A 19,523-nucleotide genomic window follows, 5' to 3' on the forward strand; every position below is an offset into this window, starting at 1 on the left:
TTCTAGTTCGTATGGTATACTTATGTGCCAGTCGTATGGTGTTTGCACTACCTTTGTGGAAGTTCCATATGGGCCATACGGTGTTCTCAGTGTCTTAATTTGTTCAATTGTACACCGTATGGAGTTCCTCTCTTCTCCACGTGGTCTACAATGCTGTACAGTCTTTTATTATAACATGCTGTCCAATGTCATACAGTTACTATTGTTTCTCATGTAGTCCGTACGGTCCAGTTTTATCCTATGTTGTAGAAAAGGCTGTATGGTGCTTTCTCCTTCACAGACAATGCATTTGTGTCTGTATGGTCTCAGTCTTCTTGCTTGTCATACGGTTTATTGCAACATTTGTTGAGTTCCCATATCCTTGTATCCGCACGTTTTGCCTCTACTGGTCGTACGGTACCTTCTCCTTCGCCATACAATATTCTAATTGTTTCCCTTCTATCACTGACGTATGGTGTCTCTCTCCCTTTGTCCGTACGATGGTTTCACAACTCCTCTGTCTTTGTCTTTTATGTCCGTACGCATTAACTCCCTCCAAATGACTTTCATTCGAGCTACACAATGTTTTCCTTCTATGTCTGTACAGTCCATACAGTATCACTTCTCGCATTACCTTGCTTCATTTGTCCGTACGGCTGTACGTCTTCCAAATGTTTACTGCTCAAAATACTCTCTGCTCTCCAATGAATATTTTTCTCTATTCAATGACATTTATTATAGTCTCCTTTTTTCCTGATGGTCGTACAATATTGTTATCTTCCATAGACAAGTCTTCCAACTGTACGGTGTATTGTATGGCCTTCACTTTACTCTCTTATCATTGCTCTATACAATTTTACATTTTATTTTTATTTTTTTTATACATTAATAATTACTATTTTTATATAGTCTCTCAATTGTTTGTCCACAGAGGTGCGTTATTTCTTTCATGGTAGATTTTCAACTTCGACCCATTTACTGCATTAGCTATTACCTTCTCGTCAAGCATCCATAATTTTATTGCTCTATTATCACCCACTTCACAGATTTTATATGGCCCAATCCACTTTATTTTAAATCTACCTGGTCTGATCTCGTTGCACCTCTTATTCATGTTGTACCATCTCTCCCTTAGGCTTCCCATGTCACTCGGTATCATGAACTCCATCAACTGCCACTCCTTGTCGTCAATAACTCTATTCTTGATTCTAGAACCTTCACTCCATACAATTGCAGTTTTTATTAGGCCCTTCCTCTTTGTTTCCTGTACAGACTGTACGATGTGTTTTCCTTGCTATTGGTATCTTTCTACTAAATTCATGGTGCAGTGTAACATTTTCTTTCCACGCAGTTCATTCACCATGTACCGTACGGTGGAATCTTTCCTTTTGTTGGGTTTGTACGGTATGTTCTTCTCTTCAATTTCAGCCATAACCACCTTTCCTTCTTCTGCTTCTTTGTATTTCTTCAAACGTTCATTTTCCTCTCCTCTCACCTTCGTCAACCCTTAACATATTACAACTTGGAAAGATCTCATAATCCTCCATCTGCCAGTGGAATACGCCATTCACCGAGTCTAGGTCGTCATCATTTGACCCTCCTAATCTCAATACCCCTTCTTCATCTGGTTCTATTCTCTTTTTTCTTTCGTCATCACTCTCACCTTCTGATTTTGACAACGTTGCCTCCTCCCCCACCATCTATGTGTGCAGGTCAATTATGAATCTTCTGCGTCCGCAATCCATGGATAGGGTGTTTCATTTCCAGTCATGTTTTACTTTCGCTTGCACCAACCAACCTCATCCAAGGATGGTGTCGTAGCCTCTTCTCTTCAATGGAATGACCACAAAATCTAGTAAAAATGGTTGCATCCCAATCGTTATCGACTATGCCATCAAAGTTCTCAACGGTTTTATCCCATGCTGATTTGCCGTGAGTAATTGGAAAGTAGGTGGCCACAGTGTGGGTTGTCCTAACTTTTTCCAAATATCTTCTAGTAGCACATTCACACCTGATCCTCCGTCTACAATTGTATCTATCAGTACAATGCCCAGAATGCCCATCTCAACTATTGTCGGATGCCTTCTTGTTGTAAGTGCCAGTAGCATCGGCTCTGCTACTGTTGTTCCATTACTATCTCTTCCTACTTCCTCTGTCACTCTCGAGGGTGGTGTCATATTCATAATAGCCATTGGCAACTATGGCATTGTGAGGTGGTCATTTAATTTAATAGGAACTTCTGTTTGCATTATCTACCTTATCATGTTTTGTTCCGCTAAGTTCCTTTTCGAAGTCTCGGCAGTGTCTTGTGATTATTCTGTTTTCATCTGCCTCTCCAACTTTGTTCATGTTTTTTGTAGCCTCTCCTCTTCTTTTGCATCAGGACATTTTGCTTTCTTCGCCTACTCTTGTGTGACTGTCAGGACCTTCTCATCACATGTTTTAATGCTTAATAGATTTACACCTTGCTTTGGGCATTTTGAATCTTTGTGGTCGCTCGGACCACACCATCTGCATAGTAGTTGCGGCATCTCTTTTGTAGTACAATCTCTAGCGAAGTGGCCCCAGAGATTGCATGCACGACACTAAATAATCAGCCGTCCATTTGCGTCGTACTGTATTCGATTCCTGCCTCGATTGCTACTGTTGTTATTATTGCCACCCCTTCCGCATCTATTATTGTTGCAATATCCTCCCAAAGTTGCATTGTTTCTTGTATTGTTTCCGGTGGACACTTCCTGCATTCATAACACCTGTTGGTGTCCTTTTGATTTCATGTTAAACGGTACTCCTTTAGGGAATGTCCCGCAACCTAGCAGATGTCACAAAACTGTTTCTTCGGGCATGAGCCCTTTGTATGGCCATCCTCTTTACAGTCTATGCACCACAGTTCTCCCTTCACTATGTTTGGATTTTTTTTCAAATTCTTAAATTCTTTCATCATTCTGAGCATATCTTTCTATAATGTTCAAACTTTCTTGTTCGATTCTTCATCACTACTGCTACTTTCAGATGACGAATTGTCTAAATCCGACAATTTATGCTTTTTCTTCTTACTTGTCTTTTGTTCACTTTCTAGAGCCATCGCACAATTATACGCATCAGTGTACGATGCAGCTGGTACAATCTTCATCTTCTTTTTCAAAACCGGTCGTAGCCTCTCCACAAACCATCGTTTCTTCAAACCAGCCGCCGGTTGACTTTCCATCTTCCCAACCAGCTATTTCAGCCATCTGGCATAGGCTTGGATTGTTTCATTCTTTCCTTTCTTGGTGCTATATATCTCCGCTACTATTTTATTATCGTCCCATAGCAATCGGAACTTTGCTATGAACTCTTTTCTAACATTTGCCCATGTAGTCAGTTTCTGAGGGTCGGCGTCTGAAAACCAATCAATTGCCACATTCTGTAGGGTTGTTGGGAACTATTTGACCCAATCATCCTCGTCCGTCACACCATTCGCTGTCCATATGGTTTCGCACATCTTGCAATGTCTAATTGGATCTGTTGTTCCATCACCATTAAACTTCAATCATTTTTCTTTGGGACCTACCATCGCTACTTTCTTTTGATTCTTAGGTAGTTGCTGAGCATCCGCGCTGCTCTGAGCACCCACGTTCTAAGCACCCACGCAGTTCTACATACCCGCACTGTTCTATACAACCGTGCTACTTCTAACAACCGTCCTACTTCCGATAACCACGTTACTTGATGAGAAAAGATCTTCCTCAAGCGAAGTTGTTCGATTATATTCTTGTATCCTTTCGTCGGGTGTAACAAGAACAAAGAGTTCACTTCACGGTCGTGCTCCCTCGGCACTTCGAGCTGTGTGAGTTGCTTCCCTTCCGTTCGGCTACTCTACCCTCGGTGTATACAAGTTAATGAACTCCTCCCTTGTTTCTTCCACCAAATTCAATCACTGTCAAGTCTCCCCCAACAATTTCTCGATACTCCTTGGCCTACTAGGTGAGTGCACTCCCTCCGTTTGTGCCCCTTCACCCCCTTGGTGTCCATTGGCAATCTGCTGAAGCTTCTGTCTGTGCTTTGCCTGCTATGCTAAAATTAAAACTTCTTGTGTTGTATGTATTTCATCCTTGTCTTTTACCTTGTTCCTATCCTTATTAAGCAAATTTGGCATTAATCTTCATAACATTCCTTCATTCCAGATTCGTTTGGAAACGGCACCATATGTTTAGCATACAGGGTAAAAGGATACTTAACACATGTAGCATAGTAAGATATAATGCAGAACAGATACTTTATTCATATACGCAATATGCTTATTACAAAAACTCCAATGATTACAACCATGATCCAAAGTCCATTTCGGACAGTGTATATATACCTTCCTGAAGGGGTGACTCAAGCATCACGCACCCATTCGGATACTATTATACCCGTCATCTACACTATAAATTTTACCGACAACAAAGTCCAAACATAATCAAATGAAAAAAAATCATGAAGTAAAAAACAAATTGCAAAATAACAAGAAAAAAAATATCTTACCTCTTCAAATTTCTCTAGAAATGAAATAAAACCCAAGTTTGAAGAAGCCTCCTCCAAATGCTTCTTTTAACTCCTCACAATGCTTATATGCAAGCTACAAAGTGGCACAAATAATCAGCAACCAATCGATGAGAGACACAATTTGTTGATTTATCTCCCAAAACCCCAATACTCTTCCCTCAACTCTTCTCTATTTTTTATGTTTGCAAGTGATAGAATGGCCATTTTAGGTCTAACTTGTTAGAATTGTTAATGTTTGGTAGCTTCAGTGTGAAAAACTTTGAGACTAAAACTATAGTTTTACATATATGTGTGTGTGTGTGTGTGTGTGTGTGTGTGTGTGTGTGTGTTGTTAGCATTTAAATGAATAGACATGTCCCATAAAGGGACATGTCTCCCAATGATTTATTATCAATATAAATAAGAGATTGTTGCAAAGTGGAAAATACATACCAAGAAGAATGGCAATGCTAATACATCTGTAGCAGATCCTCTATGAAAAGCTAACATGGTATCAAAGCCTACTACAAACGTAAGAGAATAATAATCAACAATAGCAAATATTATGTACTTTTGGAGTCATTGATGGCGGTGGATCACATTCAAAGAATTATAACCTTAATAAATTAATAATCAACAATGATGATCAGGGTTAGCACTTATTTGCGCAAGAGAAATAAGAGTTTCAAAGATTCAATTGGATGCAAGGTCAATCATCCCATTCGATGTGTTTGGATTCACGCATAGAGGGCACTTGGAAATGATAATGAAATATGGATCGTACAATGTTGTGAAGGAAGTTAATCTATATCACATGGGTTTCTCCCTGAGCATGCGAGAGGCTTGGATCCATGTCCTCAACGAGCTCCAGTGCAGCAACATCCACTACGTCTTCGAGAGTACACTCGTCGAGCCAAGTTGGTCCAATTTGATGTTCTTTAAATTATGTGACTGCAAACTCAATACAAATGAGTCAAAGAAATAGACTAGAAACTCAGCAGAAAATCTACAACACAGATTTATCTACAGTCATGGTGAAGGCAATGATGAATAAGATAACTAAGAAAGTGACAATCGTAGATGTGATCAAAAGGAGGATTATGTATCTTCATCAAAACACAACAATCCACTCTACTCCCATAAAATATATTTGAGCCTCTTGAGGAAAGTCTTTTGCCTTTGGAAACAATGAAGCATGTATCGGCAATAGGAAATTGTTCATCGAGATGGAAGGAACAGATCTCATCGCCAAAGCATGTTGCTACTATTGGCAAGGTCATCCCTCTTAGACCCAAGATGAGAATAGAGTATTCACTAAGTGCTCGATGCAAAGACTAAGAACAGACTGAAAGGAGAAATGATTAGCCTTCACCAAATCCATAGAGAAGTGTGCATAGAGAATATTTGAGGGAAGGAACTGGCTTAATGGATGCAGGCAAATAACCCTTCCACAACATACAACAATGTGTTCAAATTGTTTCTGAGTTTGGATTTTAAGAGTAATCATCATCCCTACTACCATGTTAATGCAAGAATTATGCAAACGCATCAAACTTACTCTCCTTATCACCATCAAGGGTGGTGTGGGTGCTACAAGGATACAAGCATCAAATGGAGTGAAAAGACATTAAACCGCATAGGGTTTCCAGGCCACAAGATGGTAATGGTGATCCCATTCAATTAATCCCACTCATTTATGCATAATGATGTTAGCCAATAAAGGTGATTGAGTAAGTCTACAACACAAGGGAGATTTGTTATTAACATTAGGTGCCCGAATCCATCAAGTAAGTATGCATGTCTATTAATTATGTTTCTTTTTAATATTCTTATGAAATATTTTTTCTTAATTCCTTGCATTATTAATATATTATAGTAGATATTTGATAGTGTAAGGAAATGATGATATTTTAATTCAGAATGATATTGAATAATTTGATATAATGTTTAGGAGACTTATTATGGAAGTGTGAAAGGTAAAGATTTAAGTATTTTGTTATCTTACATCCATAATTGAAAATATTATGTTACAATCATTGATGCTAATTGATGTTAACATTCTTATTTATAGTCCTATAAGAGTTATGTGCCTTGATTTTTTCCTTCAAGAATGTTCTTGCAAAAAAAAAAAGAGGGAGATTGAGATTTAGAGAGAGCCTGACATTTCATTAGAGGCAACCTTGAAAGAGAGAGAGTAGATAGATGATTCAGTCAACCTTCGGTAATCTCGATCATATTGATTAAGAGGAAGTAAATCATGTTGTGGTGGATTCTCTAGTGATCAATAAATCATGTTGTGATGGATTCTCCAGAGGACAATGATTCATGAATATGTCTCATGACTATGTGATTTTAATAGGCCTACCCCTGTGTACATCATGAGGAAGTGACGACTTCCAAATGATCATCACTTGTGTTTGGAGAATTTATTGTAAGGTGACGATCTTACAATAACTTGTATTATGAAATCTAATAGATTGAGTAAATGGTGAATGTCTTGCATCTCAACATTCTAGGAGATCATTACTCTGAGTATTTGGTGAATATCATTGATATTGTAGGAGGCCAATACTCATGATATCATATGTGATATCAAACCTTATTTTGAGTAATTGGTGAATATTGTATGATATTCTGGGAGACTAATACTCGTGATGTCAAATGTGATCACACCTTATTTGAGTACTTGGTGAATATCGGATGTCGATATTTTGAGAGGCCAATACTCTTGATATCAAATGTGATATCAAAACCTTTTGAGTACTTGGTGAATATCAATGATATTTTGGAAGGCCAATACTTGTGATATCAAATGTGATATCTAAATGTTGAATATCTTTTGATCGAAGATATTCTTAATATGTCTTGTGTTTATCCTCCCTAGCTAAGAGGGAGTGTTAATGTTTAGTAGCTTTAGTTGGATAAACTTTGAGACTAAAACTGAAATTACAATATATATATATGTTGTTACCATTTAAATGAATAGACATGTCCCATGAAGGGACATGTCTCCCATTGATTTATTATCAATATAAATAAGAGATTGTAGCAAAGTGGAAAATACATACTAGGAAAAATAGCAATGCTAATACATTTGCAGCAGATCCTCTATGAAAAACTAACAAGAATGTTTACATACCAAGAAAAAAAAATTGGTCATTTTTGGATGCTAATTGTCGGTTGAGTCTGCTTGACAAGACTCAGTGTTTACCGTACTGGTAAAGAAATCAACGCATACAGACAATGGAATAGAATAGCAAAATTATATTCGCATACATTATGCTTCATAAGAGGAATAATAATAGAGATGATTTACAATGATCCCAGACGGGATATAAATACTATCCGCCAAACCTTCCTGAAGGAGTCCGTCGGCCACAAACATTATGTCCGCTACAAACTATTTACCCGTCGGCTACAAAATACAAAACACTGACGAAAAGCATTCCATTGGCTATAGAAACATTGCCGAGACCATCCAGTCGGTTGACACCATCCCCCCCAAAAAGAAAAGTCGTCTCCGGACGACAATTACAAAATATCTGAGACAAATTAACAAACAAAATACATTATCAGAGTGACTACAACAAAAAATCTGCTTCTGTCACATCACTTCCACATTCATCCCGTTACATCTATAGCCTTTACTAACACAATACTGTCTCCTCAAGCTGACCTTGATAGCCACCCATGCTGCTTTCTCTACTTCCAACACTGGATCCACTGAGCTAAGTGTCGTTGTACTGCCTTCTGGATGACCCACTCCTCCCGAGCTCTCTATGCATCCACCAAGATAGCCTCCCGGCCAACACCTACTCCCAGTGCCTCTGGCACACAGAAAGTCCATGCCTGCAACAACTTCAACTCTTCTCAATTGGTCAGACTCCCACGACTGATATCCGCAATGACTGGGGGTCCAGGCGGGGTCGAAGGGCAACGCCCCTTGCCGCCAAGACCAAATTAGCACTTTGCAACCCACACAGAAATGCATGGAGCACACCCTTTTTTGTCATTTTCTGCCGATTCTGCACTCTTTCTGGCAACCACAGATGCGTCTCCTTTCCTTTGGAATCATCTGTAACTCATTCTGAACAATTTGAATCTGTCGTTTTTTTTTTTTTTTTTTTTTGTTACTTCTGATTGCTTCCATTGTCTTCTCATGCGGCTTCCAGCCTGACACACACCTCTTTCCCCCTCCTATATTCCAATCCTCCAATGCCTGCAATTAAAATTTTCCAGTCCTCCACACACCTTACTCACACCTGGCACTTTGAATCTCAATCAACCACCGTTGGATTAAAAAAACAAGTTCTCTCTTCGAAATTGTCGATCGTTAACTTTAATTCATTGCATGATTTTTTCAAGTTTGTTAGATCTGGTGCTCCCTTCTGAATAAGAAAACGCAGAATTGCTGCAATACAGTCTTCTGCTGGAGGAACGATATTGTCTGTATAGTTGTCTTTTACCACAATCCCATTGCCGAGCTTAGCAGAGAAAGAAATTGCCAAAGCCCCCCCACCCCGCGGAAAGGAGTCAAGCCCGTGGATGAAAAAAGTCCATTGAGGAATAGAAGCAGTTACAAAATACCCGCAGCCCCTTGCACAGCCTGCGGAAAGAGCGGCGGAAAAACATAAAAAAATTTATGCCCGCAGCTAAGGAAAGACACTCGCGGGGAAGTAAGAATCACCCGCGGAATACACAGAGTCCACGGAAAAATGGAAGGCCCGCGCACAAGTGGCCGCGGACAGGTGCTCGTGGAGGTTGCCCGCAGCCAAATGCCCGCGAAGCACCTCCCGTGGACAGGTGCCCGCAGAGCACCTCCTACGGACCTTTTTGCTTTTTTTTTTTTTTTTTTTCAAATTTTTTTTTTTAAATTTTTTCAAATTTTTTTTTTTTGACAAAAATAAAATAAAGAAAATAGCACCTCAATTTTGCCTCCACACGTTGCCATTCTGCAACGACGACGACAAGGGAATCATCTGATCATTTTGTGACGGTGACAGCATCTTCCTAGCACGATAGGATCTGTTGATTGTGTGAGGTACCTCTTGCCTGTCCAACGTCCCCAACTTTACCACTCGATTGTCGCCGACCTCTCAGATTTGATATGGTTCAACCCATCTTGCCTTAAACCTTTCCTACTTGATTTCATTCTGACCATCGTACTTGAGTACCAGCTGCCCCGACTGAAACTTGTTGAGTTTGTCATGCCACGCCTTATGCCTGTTCTGTGTCACCTCTGTCGCCTACTGTGCCTGCAGTCGTCGCGCATCTAGCTTATTTCCTTGCTGTCGGTACCCTTCAAGTAATTTTATGGTGCGATGCATTCTTTTCTTCCTGTGCGGTCCGTTCACCGTGTACCGAGTGGTGGGATCTTTCTTTTTTTTGGACTGTATGTTCTTCCCCTCAGCTTCAGGCGTAACCGCCTTTCCTTCTCCCACTGCTCTGTATTCCTTCGAGTACTCATTTTCCTCCTTTTTCTCACCTTCATCGACCCTTAGCATATTACAACTCAAAAAGAGTTTGTAGTCTTCTATTTGCCAATGGTAAAGGCCATTCACCGAGTCTAGGTCGTCATCATTCGATCCTCCTAGTGTCAGTACTCCTTCGTCGTTCGGCTCCATTCTTCTCTTTCCTTCATCGTCATTGTCGCCTTCACCTTCTAAGTCTGACGATGCTGCCTCCTCACCTACCATTTGTGTGTGCAGGTCAATTATAAATCTTTTGCCTCCACTTTCCATTGACAGGGTATTTCGTTTCCAATCATGTTTTACTTTTGCTTGCACCAACCAATTCCATCCCAAAATAGCATCATATCCTTTTCTTTTCAATGGAATGACTACTAAATCCAATAAAAATGGTTGTGTTCCAATAGTTACCGGTTGCATCCTCAAGGTTCCCAACAGTTTGATCCCGTGCTGGTCTGCCGTGAGCAACTGGAATGTAAGTGGCCACAGCGTCGGCTTTCCCAACTTCTTCCAAGTATCCTCCGGCAACACATTCATGCCAGACCCTTTGTCGACAATTGTGTCTGTCAGAACATTTCCCAAAATCCCCATCTTGACAACCGCCGGATGTCTTCCCGTCGTGAGCGCCAGAAGCATTAGGTCTGTTACCGTCGCTTCCCTACTATCCCTTCTTGTCTCCTCCGTTGCTTTTGAAAACGGTGTATGATTCAGAATGGCCGTCCGTAACTGGGGCATTGTGAGAAGGTCACTTATCTTGACCGGTATCTCCGTATGTAAGATCTGTCGTACAATGTTTTGTTCTGTGAAGTTCCTTGCCAAGGTGTCGGTGATGTCCTTCGACTGAGATGTCCCTACCGACGATGCCTTTCCAATTTCCACCTGTGCTTCCTCCAATTTTCTTTTTTCCTCCGCCGGCAATTTTGCTTGCCTTCGTGTAATTGCCAGAACCTCCTCTTCATCTGTGTCGACAGTGATCAAGTTTACTCCAGACTTTGGGCACTTGGCATCTTCATGGTCGCCAGGTCCGCACCATCTGCATAATAATTTCGGTGTGTTTGCCGTTGTACAATCCCGCGCAAAATGACCCCACAAATTACATGCTCGGCATTGAACGATCGGTCGTCCATTTGCATCATACTGGGTTCGACTTCGGCTCCCATTATTATTGTTATTGTTTGCATTGGTGTTATTTTGCCCTTTGTTATTATTCCTGTACCCTCCGGATGTGGCACTTGTACTATTCGTATTTGCACTACTGCCCGACGAGGAAGCCTCCTGTGTAAGAAGCACCTACGGAGATCCTCTTGTCTTCATGTTAAAGGGGCACTCTTTTGTCGAATGGCTCATGATCTGACAAATGTCACAGAATTGGTTCTTTGGACACAATCCTTTAGTATGACCATCAATCTTACACTCCGTGCACCACAGCTCACTGCCTTTTGGCTCCTTCTGCATATTTTTAAACTCCTTCATCATGCGGATCATGTCCTTCTGGAGGGCACGAACCTTCTTACTGTTGTCTTCCTCGTCGCTACTATCACCTCTGGCAGGCTTGTCGTCATTTGAATCAGATGATCTAGTGTTCTTCTTCTTTGTTTTCTGCTCACTTTCGAGGTTCAATGCTCTGTTATAAGCTTCCGTGTATGACGACGGTGGCACAATTTTCATTTTCCTCCTCAACTTTGAGCGTAGGCCTTCCACGAACCATCTTTTCTGGAGTCCGTCCACCGGCATACTTTCCATTTTGTTTATCAAGTCTTTTAATTTCTTGGCGTAAATGCGGACGATTTCGTTCTTCCCCTGCTTAGTAGTGAAGATCTCTACTACAATTTTATTATCATCCTGCAACAATTTAAATTCTGCCAGAAACTCCTTTCTAATGTTATCCCAACTGTTTAGCTTTTGTGGATCTGTATCAGTGAACCAATCAATTGCTACGCCTCGTAGGATGGCCGAAAATTGCCTCATCCAGTTGTCTTCATTAGTTATCCCATTTGCCTTCCAGATCGTTTCTCATGTTTTGCAATGTCGAATGGGATCGACCGTACCATCACCATTGAACTTTGGCAGTTTCTCTTTTGGTCCCGCCATCACAATTGGTTTCTGTAAACAGGCGTTGCTCGGTCCTGCAACACTGGCGGATTGCACTCCCACACCGGCGGACTGGTCTCCCACACCGGCGGACTGCACTCCCACACCGGCAGACTAGTCTCCCACACCGGCGGTCTGCACTCCCACACTGGCGATCTGCACTCCCACACCGGCGAACTGCTTTCCCACACCGGCGGACTGCACTCCCACACCGGCGGATTGCTCTCCCACACTAGCGAACTGCACTCCCACACCAGTGGACTGCACTCCCACACCGGCGGTCTGCACTCCCACACCGGCAGACTACTCTCCCACACCGGCGGACTACACTCCTACACCAGCGGACTGTTTTCCCACACCATCAAACTCAACAACTGCGAACCTTAGTGAAGAAGGGTGTTCTAAAGTTGTCCCCTGCAGAAGTATATCCCAGACGAAGAGTTCACTCCACGCTCTTGCTCTGTCGGCACTCCGAGCCGTGCGAGTCGATGCTCTTCCGTTTGGATTCTCTTCCCTCGGCGAACACAAATTCAAAAACTCCTCTCGTGCTTCTTCCACCAATTCCACCCGTTGCCGAGTTTCCTCCAACAAATCTTCCGTGCTCCGGTTTCCATCGGCACTCTTCTGAAATCTTTGTCGGTGTTCGGCTTGCTGTGCCAGAATTAAATTCTCTTGCGCAGTACGGATTCCATCTTTTCTCTTGACCTTATTCCGATCCTTGTTAAGCTGGTTTGGCATTAATCTTCATTCCTCCCACCTTCCAGGTTTATAAGGCAACGGTGCCAAATGTTTACCGTACGGGTAAATTAAATCAACGCATACAGACAATGAACACGAACACGAACAGCAGAATTATATTCGCATATGCCAAACATACATTATGCTTGATAAGATCAATGATAGAAGATGCTTTACAATGATCTTAGACGGGATATAAATACTATTTGCCAAACCTTCCCGAAGGAGTCCGGCGGCCACAAACATTATGTCCGCTACAAACTATTTACCCGTCGGCTACAAAATACAAAACACCGACAACAATCATTCTGTAAGCATTCACTGGCTAGTGTGCTTCAGCATAGTGATTTTATTACAAAAGTCTTCATCATATATAGTCTTGTCTTTCACTCTCCTCCATTTAATCACCCAGCACCTAGAAACTGACCCCTAATATAATTTAAGTTGCTCGTGAACAATTGGTTATATTCATGCCAATTCTATAATTATTATTATCATGGAAAATGATATGATTGCATTCAATATACCTTATTTCCAATTCCACATCAAATGAGAAGTTTATCATGGATTCTCCAAAGGACAATGATTCATGAATATGTCTCATGACTGTGATTTTAATGGACCTACCTTTGTGTACATCATGAGGAAGTGACAACTTCCAAATGATCATCACTTGTATTTGGAGAATTTATTGTAAGGTGACGATCTTACAATAACTTGTATTATGAGATCTAATAGATTGAGTAAATGGTGAATGTCTCGCATCTCAACATTCTAGGAGACCATTACTCTGAGTGTTTGGTGAATATCATTGATATTCTAGGAGGCCAATACTCGTGATGTCAAATGTGATATCACACCTTATTTGAGTACTTGGTGAATATCAGATGTCGATATTCTGGGAGGCCAATACTCTTGATATCAGATGTGATATCAAAACATTTTGAGTACTTGGTGAATATCATTGATATTCTTGAAGGCCAATACTTGCGATATCAAATGTGATATCTAAATGTTGAATATCTTCTGATCAAAGATATTCTTAATATATGTCTTGTGTTTATCCTCCCTAGCTAAGAGGGAGTGTTAATGTTTGGTAGCTTCAGTTGGATAAACTTTGAGAGTAAAACTGAAGTTATAATATATATATATATATATATATATATATATGTTGTTACCATTTAAATGAATAGACATGTAGGACAATGATTCATGAATATGTCTCATGACTATGTGATTTTAATGGACCTACCCCTATGTACATCATGAGGAAGTGACGACTTCCAAATGATCATCACTTGTATTTGGAAATTTATTGTAAGTTGACGATCTTACAATAACTTGTATTATGAGATCTAATAGATTGAGTAAATGGTGAATGTCTCGCATCTCAAAATTCTAGGAGACCATTACTCTGAGTGTTTGTTGAATATCATTGATATTCTAGGAGGCCAATACTAGTGATATCATATGTGATATCAAACCTTATTTTGAGGGACATGTCTCCCATTGATTTATTATCAATATAAATAAGAGATTGTTGCAAAGTTGAAAATACATACCAAGAAAAATGGCAATGCTAATACATTTGCAGCAGATCCTCTATGAAAAACTAACAAGAATGTTTACATACCAAAAAAAAATTAATTTACACAAAAAATTAATTTTCGGACGCTAATTGTTGGTTGAGTCTGCCTGACAGGACTCAGCAAGTCAGCCCTGACTCGGCCAGGACTAGGCCAATTCTGAGCCAAGAGGCTATTGGCCTCATTTCACCTAGCTCTTCTCGAGACTCGTTGAGTCTGGCAAGGACTCTCCAAGTCCTGTAACATTGGTTTGCATCAGAGTTTTCCATCTTTTGATCTTTATATTCCACTTATAGCAAGTTTGTCTCTAAGCATTCACTGGCTAGTGTGCCTCAGGCGGCCCTCAGCATAGTGATTGTATTACAACAGTCTTCATCATATATAGTCTTGTCTTTCACTCTCCTCCATTTAATCACCCAACACCTAGAAACCGGCCCCTAATATAATTTTAGTTGCTCATGAACAATTGTTTATATTCAAGCCAAATCTATAATTATTATTATCATGGAAAATGATATGATTGCATTCAATATACCTTATTTCCAATTCCACATCAAATGAGAAGTTTATCATGGATTCTTCAGAGGACAATGATTCATGAATATATGTCTCATGACTATGTGATTTTAATGGACCTACCCTTGCGTACATCATGAGGAATTGAGGACTTCCAAATGATCATCACTTGTATTTGGAGAATTTATTGTAAGGTAACGATCTTACAATAACTTGTATTATGAGATCTAATAGATTGAGTAAATGGTGAATGTCTCGCATCTCAACATTCTAGGAGACCATTACTCTTGAGTATTTGGTGAATATCATTAATATTCTGGGAGGCCAATACTCATGATATCATATGTGATATCAAACCTTATTTTGAGTAATTGGTGAATATCGTATGATATTCTGGGAGACCAATACTCATGATGTCAAATGTGATATCACACCTTATTTGAGTACTTGGTGAATATCGGATGTCGATATTCTGGGAGGCCAATACTCTTGATATCAGATGTGATATCAAAACATTTTGAGTACTTGGTGAATATTGTTGATATTCTTAAAGGCCAATACTTGTGATATCAAATGTGATATCTAAATGTTGAATATCTTCTGATCAAAGATATTCTTAATATATGTCTTGTGTTTATCCTCCCTAGCTAAGAGGGAGTGTTAATGTTTGGTAGCTTCAGTTGGATAAACTATGAGACTAAAACTGAAGTTATATAGTTATATATATATATGTTGTTACCATTTAAATGAATAGACATGTCCTCTGAAGGGACATGTCTCCCATTGATTTATTATCAATATAAATAAGAGATTATTGCAAAGTGGAAAATACATACCAGGAAAAATGGCAGTGCTAAATCATTTGCAGCAGATCTTCTATGAAAAACTAACAAGAATGTTTACATACCAAAAAAAAAAAAAGTAATAATAAAAAAAATGGGTCATTTTCAGATGCTAATTGTCAGTTGAGTCTGCTTGACGGGACTCGGCAAGTCAGCCCTGACTCGGCCAGGACTAGGCCGAGTCTGAGGCAAGAGGCCATTGGCCTCATTTCACCTAGCTCTCCTCGAGACTCGCTGAGTCTGGCAAGGACTCACCGAGTCATGTAACACTAGTTTGCATCAGATTTTTCCATCTTTTGATCTTTATATTCCACTGATAGCAAGTTTGTCTCTAAGCATTCACTGGCTAGTGTGCCTCAGCATAGTGATTGTATTACAACAGTCTTCATCATATATAGTCTTGTCTTTCACTCTCCTCCATTTCATCACCCAGCACCTAGAAACCAGCCCCTAATATAATTTAAGTTGCTCATGAACAATTAGTTATATTCATGCCAATTCTATAATTATTATTATCATGGAAAATGATATGATTACATTCAATATACCTTATTTCCAGTTCCACATCAAATGAGAAGTTTATCATGGATGGAGATGAAAATTCAAGCCCAACAAATAATTGCTTGCAATTTCATCACCCAATACAATGGACATAATTTCCTGAGTAAAGAGTCATTATTTTAATAGTGCAATTCAATAAGGTAACTTTTGAATGGTCGCCGATAATAATATTTTATTTCTAGCAACATTATAAATTGTATTCTTCACATTACAATATTATCTATAAAAAAAAATTGAAATAAATCTGAAATTTGTCTTTTTAATAAAAGACAACAAATTCAAGATAAATCTTTTAATTAAACCAAATGAAGCTCCATGTGAATTCTGAAATGAATCCACCTAGAAATCTTGAAGGTTTCCCTCGGACTTGCTAAACGTATAAAATACCTCTCCAAATTTTTCTCATAAAATATTTGCAAATGATAATAATTTTTGTTTGCCTCTTTTTTATCCATTACCACCTTTTAAATATATTTTACCTTACTAAAGTGACCCTATTTAATGTCACTAAGTATTTAAGAAATTTAGTTTAATTATTAGTCTTACTAATTCAATATAAACGTCTAAAATAAGACTTGGGATGATCAAGAAATAATAGATAAAATTATTCCTTCATCTTTTCCTACCTTAGCTTATAGATAAAAAAACTAAGCTAGTGAGCATGCTAGTTGATCACTTGGAAATGGGGACATTACACGTAGATAGGCTGATCCATAATATTCAAGACCTCAAACTACAAATAATACATGGAAGGTGCATAAATATGTTGCAAGTTATATCTACAAAATACAAATAACCAAGTGGTATACCACAAACAAGATGTTGATTCTGCTCTCTATGTGGTGCATTACATCCCTTCCCAGGTGCTATTAAAAGTTTATCAAGGATATAGAACCCTCCATAAAGCCAGTTTTAGTCTCATATCAATCTTTATTAGAAGTTTACTAATTCTTGTGGGTATCACTTATGCCAAATCTTAGAGTAGCCATTAAGAAGCATATAGGGGACAGTGAGTAGTGCAAATAGGTGTCTAGCCTTTCACATGATTGCTATCAGCATTTTTGGGAATTAACTTGAGGTCCGAGGATACCCCTATTAAATTTGAATCTTGCACTTTTTTTGTATTTTGGTAACAAAGTTAGCTAGATTTATAACATTCCATTATGAAAACTTTGGATTGATCCTTGTGCAATCTAGCTTGAACTTTAAAAGTAATGAGAAAATTACTATGCTCCACAGAGTTTCCGGGATGGGGGCGGTTTAGGGGACGGGGACATGTTTCCGGTATGGGTAGGGGTCAAAGTCAAAATTTAGGGGACGGATAGGGGACAGTAAAACCGTCTCCAATGCTTTTGGCTATCCCCAAGTTTCTTGCCAAAAAATATTGGCCGTTTCAGAAACGTTTCCAAATTTGCCAAAAGAGAGACAACTTAGGGGACGGCAAAAATCTGTCCTTGCCTCCCCGTTTCATACCCGGTATGGGTACAACCCCAAAACTATAGGGGACACGTCCCCGGGAAACACTAGAAAATTGATATGGCTCTTTAATTTGTTCTTTTATCAAAAAATCATGAAAAACACAATTATAAATGCATCTTGATTTCTTTGTCTAGCACTTTTCAGATCCACAAGAAACACTTTGAAGAACTCATATACGTCACATTACACGTTTGAAATTTAATGGTGCTATTTTTCTATAATTCTTCAGCTATTTCAACCTTTCATATGATACTGTAATTTTTGGTTTATGTTAGCTTGTTCTGGCTCTCCTGTTCAACATCAGTGCAAAACAATTATTTTTCTTGATGCGCCCTAAACTTAGTACCTGTTAGAAGATTTTAGCTTTTTGTGGTAGATTTTCCTTAAATGAGATGTCCTCTAGATCAAATTGTCTTCTTGGGTAAACTATCTTCTAGGTGAAACGGCAGGATGGCTTATTCATGATCTGTTGCATATCATGTATGAAGTATTACTAACGTTTGTACTTCCTGTTGAAGATCGCAAATGCTTAGAAGAGGAGCAAAGGAAATCTTAGAAAAACTCATCAAAAGATTTCGATGGCGCTTTATATGCATTGGATTTTTGGCATTGGCGGCGTCAGGCCTGAGCTGGCACTTTGAAACAGTTCGGACATACTGGTTTTGGCACAGGTATCATACTTCTTGCAAATATTATGGTAAAGTTAACTTGGTTTTGGAAGTCCATAATGAGCATTTCTTATGCTTTGCAAGACATGGGTAACAAATTCTAACAGAAGAACCATATCTGAATGTTGCAGTTTATGGCATGTAAGTATCTATACATCATCCTTCTTCTTCTTATGTTCAAGTTTCTCTCCAAGGGGATCTTACGAGCAAATCTCCAGCAACATCCTAAATACTTCAAGCCCTACTGATACAGGAGAAACAGGATTGGCTAATCCAGGCATTTAAATGCCATTAATGGCAACCATGCAAATCTTGTATTTTAGAAAATACCTATATATTGTAAGTTTCTTTTAAGTTATATTTAAGTAATTGTTCCAGGGAGAAATTGTGACAGGATTTGTAATCTCTTCATCTGCTTGATTTCTTTCAGCTTTGATAAAAAACATTGTTATTATCAGCACCAAAGTTCTGGTCATACTTTATAAAAGCCTTGCCAATTCTATGTGTGGACTAGCTAAAACAGTCAATCAAATCGAAAGTGACAGTATTGGCTGAAAGGCTTCTCTTAAAATTTAAGATATCTGTACAAGTGAAATTAAACCTAACGAGTGTAATTCTGTTGCAAGACCCACTGGTGTGTGAGATGACAACCATCCCGATCACCGAAGGGGGTTGGAATTCAGGACAACATTGTTTTTCTATAAAGGTTAATTTCTCTTCTACCATTTTGGATGAAAAACAAAATCTCAAACGTTTGAGGTAGTCAAAAAAGAATTAATGAAGACATTAGTAATTTTCCCTATATAATAATTAAAAAAGGATGAATATGGATGAAAGAAAATGAGAGTACAGAATCAGAAACCCTTGTTGAGTAAAACTACATGCGGATGTTTTGTAAAAAGAGATTGATGTTAATAATGGAAAGACATCAAAAACCGACAAAGTCCATGTGACAGGAAAAAGAAACAGTGCAAATAGAGAAAATGCTGGGAGGTAGATTATTCTTGATAACCTGTAGTCAAAATATACTGCCATTTACTGTCATTGATCTTAAATTTAAGAACCAGAATAGCATACAACAAATAA

General features: G+C 39.1%; 1 protein-coding gene across 2 annotated transcripts in view; it reads left to right on the forward strand.

Moving 5' to 3' along the window:
* LOC149544556 (transmembrane protein-like protein) overlaps window positions 1–19,162 on the forward strand; it is a 293,089-nt gene extending 273,927 nt beyond the window's left edge. The window contains exons 14-15 of one of the 2 annotated variants that reach the window (XR_016355061.1): window positions 18,288–18,440; window positions 18,569–18,957. Coding sequence is in view for 1 of the 2 variants with exons in the window: in XM_089795187.1 (XP_089651313.1) it covers window positions 18,288–18,440; window positions 18,569–18,722 (307 nt within the window). In the remaining variant the exon portion in view is untranslated. Of the gene's footprint in view, window positions 1–18,287; window positions 18,441–18,568 lie in introns of both variants that reach the window. The other variant, XM_089795187.1, reaches the window with a different exon arrangement.
* Window positions 19,163–19,523: the final 361 nt, after the last annotated feature.

Source organism: Cupressus sempervirens, chromosome 8 (genome assembly GCF_028749045.1).
Source record: "Cupressus sempervirens isolate cs-2001-9-10 chromosome 8, ASM2874904v1, whole genome shotgun sequence".
Classification (NCBI taxonomy): Eukaryota; Viridiplantae; Streptophyta; class Pinopsida; order Cupressales; family Cupressaceae; genus Cupressus; species Cupressus sempervirens.